At 44.6% G+C, this 13,433-nt stretch overlaps 1 protein-coding gene across 2 annotated transcripts; it reads left to right on the top strand.

Moving 5' to 3' along the window:
• The first annotated feature begins 1,204 nt into the window (after positions 1 to 1,204).
• On the top strand, positions 1,205 to 3,418 carry LOC121631315. Of its 2 annotated transcripts, none has more exons than XM_041972265.1 (2): positions 1,205 to 1,423; positions 2,002 to 3,418. In XM_041972265.1, the coding sequence occupies exon 2, from the start codon at positions 2,057 to 2,059 to the stop codon at positions 3,053 to 3,055; it is 999 nt and encodes a 332-aa protein (XP_041828199.1). In that variant the 5' UTR covers positions 1,205 to 1,423; positions 2,002 to 2,056; the 3' UTR covers positions 3,056 to 3,418. The 2 variants fall into 2 exon arrangements, with proteins under 2 accessions (XP_041828199.1, XP_041828119.1); XM_041972185.1 differs by having other exon boundaries at positions 1,205 to 1,543.
• Positions 3,419 to 13,433: the final 10,015 nt, after the last annotated feature.

Here is a 13,433-nt window from a genome sequence, read left to right as displayed (position 1 = left end):
TACTAAAAGTAGAAAGAGGAACACAAAATGGGGTGCAGTTTTGGGAAATGGACACTGGGTGGCAGCATGGAAACGAACACTGGGTGGCAGCACTTCCCAACAGCGTCGCCGGGACTCTTCACAGTGCGTTGCGGAAGTGAAGCTCATAATCCGAAGGACTTGGAGAATGAGCAGTCGTGTTCCTGTTTCATTTATTACTGTCCTGTGTCTCCAGGTTGGTTATTGATTATTTTTACATGACTCCAGATGTGTATAAACTTGAGTTAATCCTGTGTCGCGGGGTTCACAAGTTGAAGCTTGTTAAGCGTGAAAACAAAATATAGCAACGTGGCCACGGTAGCAGGAAAAATGGCGCTGGCGCCGTCGCCAAATGTTTTCTTTTGTCTGTTTCTTTCGGCTCCTCTGCATTTGTGGGATGATATGGCATGGGTGAAACTCAGTTTGTGTGTGGTATATCATTCAGTTTGGGCATTTATGGGCTATTACCATGACAAAACCAGTTGTGCATTGCTCGAAATACTGAAGCTAATATGCCGGTTAAGAACACCTATGGCCGCAGCCTGGGTGAAGAATACACATGTAAAGTGTAGATAACAGTACAGTTCAAGTTTAAAAGTTTTAAGCTACAAGTTATGAGTCAGCTATGTTTATTATTTCATATTGTGTAAAGGTGAAATTGTTCAACTGCAAGGGAGAATTATTCTGTTCTATTAAGTGAGTACTTAATGCACTTAATGTACTTTATGTACAGTTAAAGGAAATACTCTCCACTAGGAGGTGAAGATGTGTGTTTGAGAGAAAAGTTTATACATGATTGATAATAGATGTAACATGATCAATGGTGGACAGATGACATGATTACAAGGGGAAATGTTAATCTCTGGTTAAATACCCATTTTGATTGAGTTTATTTCTGAGGAATACAGAAGATGATCCATTTAATATGAATGTTATTTTATTGTGGTAAATACCAGTGCTTGGATGCAAACAAAATAACAGAGAGGATTCAAAGTTGCAGTGAATGTGAGAATAAAAATAATCCGAAAGACTTGGAGAATGAGCAGTCGTGTTCCTGTTTCATTTATTACTGTCCTGTGTCTCCAGCACTCCTACCCGGATTATCTATCTGCCAGCGGAGGCCTAACTGGGACCCGCTACAGATTTCTGGGGGCTCGTCCCAGGATTCCTCGGCACCATCTACTGGACGGAAAGCCGAGTGAAGTTGATGACAACGCTGATCACCAACTGAGTGGGAGGGCTGCATCCTTCAGCCGCCAATCAACAGCTGATCCAGCAGTGGGGACTGCAGCCGTGGACGAGTGGCAGTCGGTGATCCAGAGCCAGGTGTGCCATCATCAGACAGTGTTGCCAGCCGTGAGGGGAACAAGGAGCCACCATGTCGGCTGGTGGAAGGAAAAGCCTGGTATGGGACATTAAGAAGAGCTTACTCACCTTGTCCGCCGAAGAGCTTCTTCGTGTCGCCAGAGCGGTGGATCCAGACCTGGATGTGCAACAGACAGAGCTCGTGGAGGGAGATCAGGAGGTGTATTACGATCACATTCACTCATTCATATATAGCAAGCAGTTGCTTGAAGCAGAAGACCAGGGAATGGTTCAGTTGCTAATGTTAAAAGACTCTATTGATGATTTAGTGAAATGTCGTGACAGTGAGGCGAATGCTGTACCAAGTGGTGAAAAGTCTGTTGATATTGCTGGTCCATCTGATGGTTCTGTCACTAATCAAACACCTCCCAAAACCACCACAAACACTCACATTCAGAGTCACCACCCACCTATTTCAGCCAGTACTGCACCACCTAGTTCTATTGCTGCACCAGGTTCAGAATCAATTAAAGCTACCATGCTAAATACACCTGATGTAGCAAGCGCTGATTTGCTTAAGGTGCTTGCTGGCTATGAAGAAATGAACAAGAAACTTATGCAGTATATGCCAGCACATGTTACATCATCACAGACACATTTGCCCCCTGTCCTGCCCAGGCAGCCAAGCAGCATTCCATCGGTAGAACCTGCCACCCAGCCAGCTCACACAGGGATGATGTCCATGAGGGAGCTCGGTTACCTATCCAGGAGAGAGTTCAAAGTGCAAGGCGGTCAGGTTGGTGATCAATCCTCTGACATCACCTATAATAACGTCTGCAAGCAGATTGATGATGGAATCATGGAGGGATTTTCTGATTCAGAGATTGTTCGTGGCGTACTCAAAATCATAAGACCAGGTGTATTCAAGGAGATGTTGATAAATAAAGATGACATAACAGTAGCTGAACTCAAGGGGTTCCTCCAAACCCATCTAAGAGAAAAAAACAGCACTGAATTATTCCAAGAGTTGATGTGCACAAAACAAGAAGAGAATGAGACACCGCAACAATTTCTCTACCGAGTGATAGGTTTAAAGCAGCGCATCCTATTCACCTCAAAACTGGCTGACACGGACATTAAGTACTCTGCTGCTACCGTACAAGACGTTTTTCTGCATACAGTGTACCAAGGCTTTGGACACAAACACACTGATATACGTAGGGAACTCAAACCTTTGTTGTCGAGCAGTGGTGTCACAGATGAGATGATCCTTCGCCATGTGATGAAAATTACCAGTGAAGAAAATGAGAGGATGAAAAGACTTGGCCTTTCCCGCCGACAGACGGTAACAAACGCACACAGCGCACAACTCGAACCTGATACGGCGAAGGGACGAAACCCAAAGTCAGAGAGTGTAGAGTCCAAATCAAACCAAACAAAATCTGACCCTCTGAGAGACCTCACCGCTAAAGTGGAGGAACTCACAAAACTTGTGATGACCATGCAAAAACAAACTGAACTACAGCCAATACACACTGGGCGTCAATATGGCCAATATAGGACACAGTCGAAACGTGGAAAATCATATGGTTGTCCAAACTGCTTAGAGCAAGACAGACAGGATTGCAAACATTGCTTCATATGTGGAGATGAGGGACACCGTGCCGCAGGCTGTCTAAGGCGACCAAAGAGACAGGGAAACTCCAACCGGCCACTGGAGGGGGACATCTAGTGACCGAGTCTGGAAGTAAGTCCCAACCAATAAGCGAGGCCAGGAATGAGAAGACGCGCCCATCCTCACCCCCGACCCCAATAATGACAAGCACACAAAGCTCCAGCACACAAGTAGCACAGCCCCCTCTTCAACTACCATGGGTAGCTAAAGCCAGAGCTGTTGCTAGTCTCATTGGTAAAAGGGCGTTAGTTCAGAGCTATCTAAATGGTTTACCGGTCACTTCACTGCTTGACTCTGGGTCACAAGTTAGTATAGTGAGCCGCACTTGGAAAGATGAATACCTCCCAGACCTTACCACTCGCCCAGTTTCCGAGATTTTAGGGGAGGAGGAATTGAGAGTCACTGCAGCAAATGGTGGCCTCATTCCATATGAGGGGTGGGTTGCTTTTACAGTGAACTTGCCAGGGAATTTGGACCCCAGTCTGTCCATTAGTGTCCCGTTTCTTGTTAGCAGCTACCCCATGGACAGGCCATTAATTGGCTTTAACGTTTTAGAAGTGTTGATTTGCGGCCATTCAGAGAAGTTAATGCCAGTACTGGTTAACCTTCTTAGCAATGCTATATCCGTTCCCAACGAAACAGCTGAGGCTCTCGTCAACTTTGTTCAGACGTCGAAACCAGTCATGCAGCAGGGCCGCGTGAGAACAGGGGCCAAAGACATTGTACTCCCAGCTGGTCAAGTGTCGTGGGTAAAGTGTAGGGTCCCGCCAAATATGGACCCCTCTACTCAGTTAGTGTTGTTTGAGGCAGACGAAGACAGTCAGCCGAGTGGACAGTGGGACGTAGGGCCAGGTTTGTTACAAATCCAGAACCCAAACAAACCTTATGTCACCATTCCAATTGGCAACAACACGAATCATGACATTACAATACCATGTAAAACAGCACTAGGGATCCTGCAGCACGTTGAAAATGTTGTGGAGGCAGATACCCCAGACAAATCACAGCCTACAATTGTCAGGGAGGTCACCACCACTCAGATCAGCAGCTCAGATTCACCCCGGTGGCACCCACCTGTAAACCTGGATCACTTGGAGGAAGTACAACAGGAGACTGCCAGGAGGATGCTGTATGAAGAGTCAAACGCTTTTGCGAGAGATGGAGATGACATAGGTTGTATACCAAATCTCCAGATGACGATCAACCTCAAAGACGATGTCCCCGTGCAGAGGTCGTACACATCCATCCCCAAACCATTGTTTAAAGAGGTAAAGGAGTACATTCAGGATCTTATTGTAAAGGGATGGATAGTGAAATCTAAGTCCGCCTATTCTGCTCCAGTGGTATGTGTGCGAAAGAAAGATGGCAGCCTGCGCCTCTGTATAGATTATCGCCTCCTCAACCAAAAGACAGTACCTGACAGACACCCACTGCCGCGAATACAGGACTTGATGGACACGCTGGGCGGATACTCAGTCTTTAGTATACTTGACCAAGGCAAAGCTTACCACCAGGGGTTTGTAGCAGAAGGGTCACGCCACCTCACCGCCTTCATCACCCCCTGGGGGCTTTACGAATGGACAAGGATCCCGTTTGGACTTTCCAACGCACCTGCAGCTTTTCAGAGGAGCATGAAGGAGATGTTGGGTTCCCTGAGAGACGAGTGTTGCATCCCATATTTGGATGACTTACTCTGCTACTCCAAATCCTTCAGTGACCACGTGGATGTGATTCGCAGGGTCCTTGTAGCCCTGCAACACCATGGGGTGAAGCTGCGGGCAGAGAAGTGCGAGATGTTCAAGGAGGAGGTCCGCTATGTTGGACGGTTGGTGTCAGCTGAAGGAGTTCGAGTGGACCCCAAAGATATCAACGCAGTGCTGGCCTTGAAGAACAAAGCACCCCAAAATATTGGTGAACTCCGGCAGGTCCTCGGTTTCCTGAGCTATTATCGGTCCTACGTACAGGATTTTGCTAAAATAGCTAAACCACTATACGAACTGCTACAAATGAAGTCCTACCTGCCCCAAGTCCCTTCACCGCACTGTAAAGCCAAGGGTCCCCAACTCCCCTCTAAAACGCCCATCGAGTGGAAGGCTGATCACCAAAACACCCTAGAAAGGCTTATCGGCATGCTGACCAATCCCCCGGTCCTTGCATATCCCAACTTTGAGGAGCCGTTCGTCTTACACACCGATGCATCGGAGAAAGGGCTCGGCGCAATCCTCTACCAGAAGCAAGGTGACAAAATGCGAGTGATCGGATATGGATCAAGAACTCTAACACCAGCAGAGAGGAACTACAGGCTCCACAGCAGAAAACTTGAGTTCCTGGCTCTGAAGTGGGCAGTGTGTGAAAAGTTCAGAGATTATCTCTTTTACGCTCCACACTTCACCATCTATACTGATAACAACCCACTTACCTACGTCATGAGCACTGCAAAACTCAATGCAGTTGGGCACCGCTGGGTTGGAGAATTGTCAGAGTTCCGCTTTAACATAAAATACAGACCTGGAAAAAGCAATGTTGATGCCGACACACTCTCACGCATCCCGCTTGATATTGACGGCTATGTGACAACGTGCACTGAGGAGCTGTCTCAGGATGTACTGCAGGCAACCTGGGAAGGAGGCAGAGTAGCCCAGGAAAAGGATGTAGCATGGATAGCTGCACTGTACACCTCCTCAGCTGATGTAAGGCTACGACCTCACCCACATGTGCCTGAAATAAGCCTTGAAGAGCTAGCAAAAGCCCAACAAGAGGACCCTGAGATAGGGGAAATAATAAGACTGAAAGGGACCAATAGTGTGCTCACAAATGAGGTCAGAAGGTCAGTGGGCGGGGTCGCTCGCAAGCTCCTTCATGAGTGGAGTCAATTACATTTCGAGAATGGAGTCCTGTACCGCCGGACATCAGAAAGAAAACAGTTGGTCCTACCTGCCAAGTACCGATCAGTTGCCCTGAAGCACCTCCATGACAACATGGGACACATTGGGACTGAACGTGTTCTCCACCTCGCCAGAGAACGCTTCTACTGGCCCTGTATGAAGAAATGTATAGAGGAGTATGTCACAAGAAAATGCAGCTGCATTAAACAGAAGAAACCTAACACACATGTTCGTGCACCAATGGGTGGCTTAACCTCCTCTTTTCCCCTTGATCTGGTCTGTATAGACTATCTACACCTAGAGAAGAGCAAAGGAGGCTTTGAGTACATTCTGGTAGTAATCGACCATTTTACCAGATTTGCTCAGGCTTACCCCACCAAAAATAAATCAGGGCAAACTGCAGCTGAAAGAATATATAATGACTACATACCTCGTCTCGGGTACCCCAATCGTCTCCACCACGACCAAGGGCGCGAGTTTGAGAACGACCTTTTCCGCACCCTGGGACGGCTGTCAGGGGTCGGACACTCACGTACATCCCCGTACCACCCACAATGCAACCCCGCAGAGCGGTTCAACCGCACACTATTACAAATGCTACGGACACTGACAGACAGGGAAAAGGAGAGATGGAAGGAACATTTACCCCAAATGATACATGCATATAACTGCACTCGTCACGAGTCCACTGGGTACTCACCTCATTACCTGCTGTATGGACAACACCCCCGTCTCCCTGTGGATCTCCTGTTTGGATTACTGGAAAGCAACGAGTCAGTAACACACAAAGGCTACGCAGAGAAATGGGCAAAGAGGATGACAGAAGCATACAAAATAGCTAACAAAACCAGCTTGTTGTCAAACGCAAAGAACAAATCCTACTATGATCAAAAAGTGAAGGGGGTGGTCCTCAAACCAGGAGATCGAGTGTTAGTTCGGAACATGGGTGAGCGCGGTGGACCCGGAAAACTTCGTTCATATTGGGAGAAGAGGATTTACGTGGTGAAGGAGCAGGTCTCCGACAACCCTGTCTATGTCATTAATCCGGAGGGAGACCCAAGTGGGAGAAACAGAACCATACACAGAAATTTGTTACTCTTAGTCAATAGCTTACCTGTTGAGAGCCCAGTACAGTCAGCTGATCTGGTCTTACCATGTCCTCGGAGACAAAAACAACCACAACGGAGAGCAGGCTCCACTGACGACCGTGTGGTGTCAGATACTGATGATGAGGAAGAGGGGACAGGAGGTTATTGGTTGAGAACACCTGCTGTCAGGATGGAAAGTGATCAATCTGGGTGTGGCAGATCAACAGACACAGGGGGAAGACAGATGTCAACATCAGAGCCGTGTCCCCCTGCAGCAGTTCCTGTTCAGATCCCAAGGAAACCACCCTCACCTCACAAGGAACGTCGAAATGCAGTACCAATGAGTGGGACTGAATCAATAGATGTATACTTACCCGATGAGACAAACTTACCTGAAATGGGTAATATGCACAGGACTGACACAAACCTACCTGGAAGAGAGCACGAGCAGACCACCCCTGTAAAAGGAAGAGAAGCAGAATTGATAGCTGATGAGTGGCAGGTAAAGGAACAACATGATGTCGTACACCTGCCTCAACCTGAAGAGGATGAGCAAGACGACCAGGCAGAACAAACACTGGGTGAACAGTTGGACTCCCCCCTTACGAGGGCCTTACCCGCCATAGATGAACACAGAGAAGTGAGGAGGTCAACTAGGGTGAGGAGGCCAAGACCAACTTTCACTTATGAGTCACTGGGCCAGCCTTTGATACAAACCCATGTAGATTCTATCTCCCCACAGCTTACCTCAGCCTCCTTACCTTTCATGCCCCCCATAACCACACCGTTCATCTCACTTGCCCCTTGCACACCACAAATGTACATGCCATACACATGCTACATACCCTGTACCACACAAGTTTATTAAAAAAAGAGAGAGAGAATTTTTTTTTATTCTTCAAGATTGTACCAAATGTCGGGAGCCATTTTTGTTTGTCGGGGTGGATGTAATACTCACAAAAGTATTTTGTAGAGTTATAATTATTAATATATAATGTCATCTGGAGTCAATTCTGGGTTTACTGCTTTGAAACTGTTTTATGTTATTAATTTACTCTGCTTACTAAAAGTAGAAAGAGGAACACAAAATGGGGTGCAGTTTTGGGAAATGGACACTGGGTGGCAGCATTGGGAAACGAACACTGGGTGGCAGCACTTCCTAACAGCGTCGCCGGGACTCTTCACAGTGCGTTGCGGAAGTGAAGCTCATAATCCGAAGGACTTGGAGAATGAGCAGTCGTGTTCCTGTTTCATTTATTACTGTCCTGTGTCTCCAGCACTCCTACCCGGTTTTTCTATCTGCCAGCGGAGGCCTAACTGGGACCCGCTACACATGCAACACCAGACAGGCAGCTCTTCTTCATGCCAGATGTCCCACATCTGGTGAAAAACCTAAAAAGTGCCCTTATGCATGGCCAGGTGTTTGTAATTCCTCCAGATATGGTGCAAAAGCACAACCTCCCCACTAGTGAGGTGTCTGTGGTCCCAATTAAGGACCTAATTACATTCCAAGAAGGGATGGCATTAAAAATAGCTCCTCACCTGACAGCTGCAGCCATTGGGCCAAGTCACTTTGATAAAATGAAGGTTGGGCCAGCTCTGAATGTATTCATTAGAGCAACAAGTGTTGGGCTGAAATACATGGTGCAGCAAGAACACCGCCCTCTGTCCTACATGACCACAGCATGGTTCCTAGAGCAAATTGATAAATGGTTTTGGCCTCATGTCATCTCGGCATCCAGTTACAGCCTTGAGCAGGCACAGGATTGAGGAATACTTTGGGGGTATTTTTCTATCTTTAATCAAGAGCACAATTGTTTGCTTTGAGAGCAAGATTTCTGGTTTTCACACTCAAATATCATCCTGCTCGCTCTCAAAACTCTGCTCTCACACTCAGAAAGTCCCTCTTGCTTTCAAATATATTGTTCTTCCTTTCAAAACTCTGCGCTCAGACTTGGTCTCTTTCCCTCACACTCAGACACTTTCTCTGCGCACTCAAAACTTCTGCTCTTGGATATTTTTTCCTCTCTCTTGGGTTGCAGAAAGAGCTGTCTGTCAAACCCCCTACAGCCAATAGAATACGAGCTAATTCGAGCAACTCGTCCTCACCTTCTTCAGGGTGCGCTTGTTTTACTTGACACAGTGACTCCACACTCTTAGCCCACATTTTGTTTGAATATAAACTATTTAGTAGTGACTAATTATCATTTTATGTTTTGTATAACAGTGTCTCATTAATAAAACAAATACGTTGTTTCTAATAGTTTTCTACATTGTGCAGTGTAATAATAATGATTAGCAAAGAAAACTCAACATGTTACGTTTCTGTCAGAGGGGGCGGGGCTATTTTCAAAACTCAACATATCCCGACCGCAAAGGCTCATGGGAGATGCAGATTCAGCTGAAAATACTGAACAGCATGTGTAAATCCAGTTTAAGAGAATTCAGTTAAAACTACTAGAGGTGTTAAAGAAATTTAGATAGGATAGGTTAACTAATAGAGATGGGATTTATGGCTCTTTGAAGGGAGCCGGATCTTGAGGAGCCGTTCCTTTTAAAGAGCCATTCAAAAGACTGGCTCGTTCTCACAATATCTTACAAAATTTCACAATATAAAAGAATGACAAACAAAGAAAATATGTACCTATATGAAATCTACTATACAAGTGTAAAAAATTATAGGAAAAATATTAGAGATGGGATTTATGGCTCTTTGAAGGGAGCCGGATCTTGAGGAGCCGTTCCTCTCATAGAGCCATTCAAAAGACTGGCTCGTTCTCACAATATCTTACAAAATTTCACAATATAAAAGAATGACAAACAATCAAAATATGTACCTATATAAAATCTACTATACAAGATTAAAAAATTATAGGAAAAATATAGATAAAAAAGGAGAAACCTTAGCAGTTAGTGCAAATTCTAGCAAATGTTTTGGATAGAACTCACAGTATTTGTTTCCAAACAATACTCTCTGCCCATAGATGCTTCACATGAATGGAACTTGTTGGACATCAGACTTCTATGATGTCATAAATGTTTTTTTTTTTTTTTATTTCATTTTACTCAACTGTACTACTTCTTATTTACTTATTTATTCATTCAGTCAATTTTAGCTGGAGGGGGGGTGGGAGGGGTGGGGGTGGGGGTGCTTGGCGTGTGTGTGTATACGTGTGTGCGTGTGACTGTGTGAAAGATTTCATTGAGTGTTTTTATTCTTATGTTTTTAATCATGTAAAGAACTTTGTGTTGCCTATGGCATGAAAGCGCTTTATAAATAAAGTTTGATTTGATTTGATGAAAAATTTGTATAAATAAAGAATGGCTCGCAAATGAACGGCTCACAGCTGTGAATCGATTCCCATCGTTCATTTAAAAGAGCCGTTCAAAAGAATCGATTCGTTCATGAACGTCACATCTCTATTAACTAATGGGTTTTAAATTCTAATGGTTGGTCATGTCGATACAACTTGAAATGTTTCGGCATTTGTGAAAACTAGAATGGTTTAAGGCAACGGGTTTCCACGAAAATTTCACTTTCACAAAGTCAAAGCAGATAAAGCATTGTTTAGCAACTGGCAGGCGCCAATAACATCTAGCCTACCAGATTAAATTGTTCAAATAAAAAATAAAGAAGTTAATTTACCTGCACTCTAATCCTGGATTAGTTCAGTTTACTAGCAAATATTGTGGAAACCCCTTGCTACTACCCGCCTCCAGCGGTTTTGACTGAATTCTCTTATATTTACACATGCTGTTTAGTATTTTCACTGACCTTTGACACACACAGAAGAATAACATGTAGATGCTTATTCTCACTGGCGCATCTAAAACCACAACAAGTAGAACTTTAAATTGATAAATGCCTATAAATAATCTTTACCTTGATCATTACACGGTATAAAACTAGATGCTGGTGGTGATTTCATTTCCTGTACTGTCCTCTGCATTCATGGTACCAAATTTAAAATTCAAAGAGGGCAGAACTTTATGACATTGTCTACTTGTTAACATGACACATGAATTGAAGCAGAAAACTCAAATTTATAGCACAGCAATAAAAGAAAAGGTTAAATTTCAGCTGAATCTGCATCTCCCATGAGCCTTTGCGGTCGGGATATGTTGAGTTTTGAAAATAGCCCCGCCCCCTCTGACAGAAACGTAACATGTTGAGTTTTCTTTGCTAATCATTATTATTACACTGCACAATGTAGAAAACTATTAGAAACAATGAATTTGTTTTATTAATGAGACACTGTTATACAAAACATAAAATGATAATTAGTCACTACTAAATAGTTTATATTCAAACAAAATGTGGGCTAAGAGTGTGGAGTCACTGTGTCAAGTAAAACAAGCGCACCCTGAAGAAGGTGAGGACGAGTTGCTCGAATTAGCTCGTATTCTATTGGCTGTAGGGGGTTTGACAGACAGCTCTTTCTGCAACCCAAGAGAGAGGAAAAAATATCCAAGAGCAGAAGTTTTGAGTGCGCAGAGAAAGTGTCCGAGTGTGAGGGAAAGAGACCAAGTCTGAGCGCAGAGTTTTGAAAGGAAGAACGATATATTTGAAAGCAAGAGGGACTTTCTGAGTGTGAGAGCAGAGTTTTGAGAGCGAGCAGGATGATATTTGAGTGTGAAAACCAGAAATCTTGCTCTCAAAGCAAACAATTGTGCTCTTGATTAAAGATAGAAAAATACCCCCATAGAATACCAGAAGGCCATCACCTTCCACCAATAAATTGTCCACTTGTTTCGTGGCATGAAGATTGGTCCAAAGGGATGGTGGAAGCCCGTTCAGTCAGGAGTGATAATGGCAACAACATCAATTCTGGCCATACAGGAGGAGATGCTGGCAAGAGGACACAGGTTTGTATTAACATCAAGGTTCACACAAAACTGCCTTGAAAATACATTCAGCTGTGTGAGGTCAAAAAATCCTGTGCCAACTCCAGTGGAGTTCCACCATGCTCTCAGAATTATATCTGTGGGGCAGTTCCTCACCACCATCAAATCGGGCAGGTACCAGGAGGATGACAGTAGCTTTTTGGCAGACTTCCTGGACAGAGTGGAGAAAAATGTCACTCCCATCAGTTAGAGTGGAACAACTGACAGTGGTGAGTGGAGAAGCACATGACATTACAAAGACGGAACAATGCATTCTTTTCCATCTTGCAGGCTACATTGTCCACAAGATCATCAAATTTGCCAACATCTGTGAAGAATGCAAAACTGCATCACAGCAATGTGATGACAATCCTGTGGGAGAAAAGAGCATGTTGTTACAGTTTAAAGAGTTCAAGTCAGGTTCCCTTTGCCATCCATCCAGAGAAGCCTATGATGTTGTTCACCACATTGAGCAATTGTTTAGAACCAAGACTGGTTCTTCCCTCATGGAGCTTCCGAATGCAGTGGGTGTGCTGGAGAAGGAAGCTCTACAGGCACTCTCCAGCAAGCTTCCATCATGCTGTGGAGTGAAAGAAAAAATCATCAGGAGATTTATAAGGCTGAGGTTGCGGATTGAAGCAAAAAAAATACAAAACGACAGGAAAAAAGAACATTTAAAAGATGGCCATCTGGGAAGCAAAAGCCAAACCAAGAAGGTGAAAAAGAACAGTAGCCTAGGTTCAAAATCAGGCAACCCCAGAACAGCTGAAAATGTTTCAGGACAAAGCCAGCATCATTGCCCCTCCACCTACATATACCCAGCCACCCTCAGCAATCCCCCACCTATCACCACCCAACCAACAACACTTATCATCTATCTGCCTAACAGCACCCAACCCACATCACTCCTCCCTCAGCATCCACAACCCAGCCAGCACCATGGTATGCCTGCACACCCAACAATCACTGCTCCTCAACCTTCCACAACACTGCCACGCTAATAAATCCCCCATCTACTAGCCCCTGCTTCACCAACTACCAGCCCCTGCTTCACCAACTACCAGCCCCTGCTTCACAAACTACCAGCCCCTGCTTCACCAACTACCAGCCCTTGCTTCACAAACTACCAGCCCCTGCTTCACAAACTACCAGCCCCAGCTACATCACTGCTCCTCCCCAGCCAACATCATTCTTCGGTTCTCCCGATGTGTAGCATGCAGCAGTAATGCGGTATGATTCTTTAATTAATAGTAAACTACATATTCATTACAGTAATATATATATAATCATCACCCATTTCCTAACACACATTTGTACAATCTAATACAATCTAGTTCAACTGCTCTGCCATACATACATTCATTACAAAACTTATATATTTGGTATTTATTATACCTGACCTACCTTACTATGTTTTCAGTCTCCCTGTGGTCCACCACATACTCCTGGCCTGATGCTCCACAACAAAGTGCTCCTCCTGTAGGTTTCAAAATATATGCAAGATGATATGACCTGTTAGAGACATTTGTTTAGTATGATTGATTGAAAAACTCTGCATTCATTATGTTTTCAGTGTCA

The sequence above is a fragment of the Melanotaenia boesemani genome, chromosome 1 (genome assembly GCF_017639745.1).
Source record: "Melanotaenia boesemani isolate fMelBoe1 chromosome 1, fMelBoe1.pri, whole genome shotgun sequence".
NCBI classification, from domain to species: domain Eukaryota; kingdom Metazoa; phylum Chordata; class Actinopteri; order Atheriniformes; family Melanotaeniidae; genus Melanotaenia; species Melanotaenia boesemani.
This window is presented reverse-complemented; position numbering and strand designations above follow the sequence as displayed.

Excerpts from the sequence above, each read along its gene's own strand:
- LOC121631315 (XM_041972185.1), top strand. The coding sequence starts at position 1,506 with ATGTGCAACAGACAGAGCTCGTGGAGGGAGATCAGGAG. Across the intron at positions 1,544-2,001 it reads TCGTGGAGGGAGATCAGGAG|GCAGCCAAGCAGCATTCCAT; the intron begins GTGTATTACGAT and ends TGTCCTGCCCAG.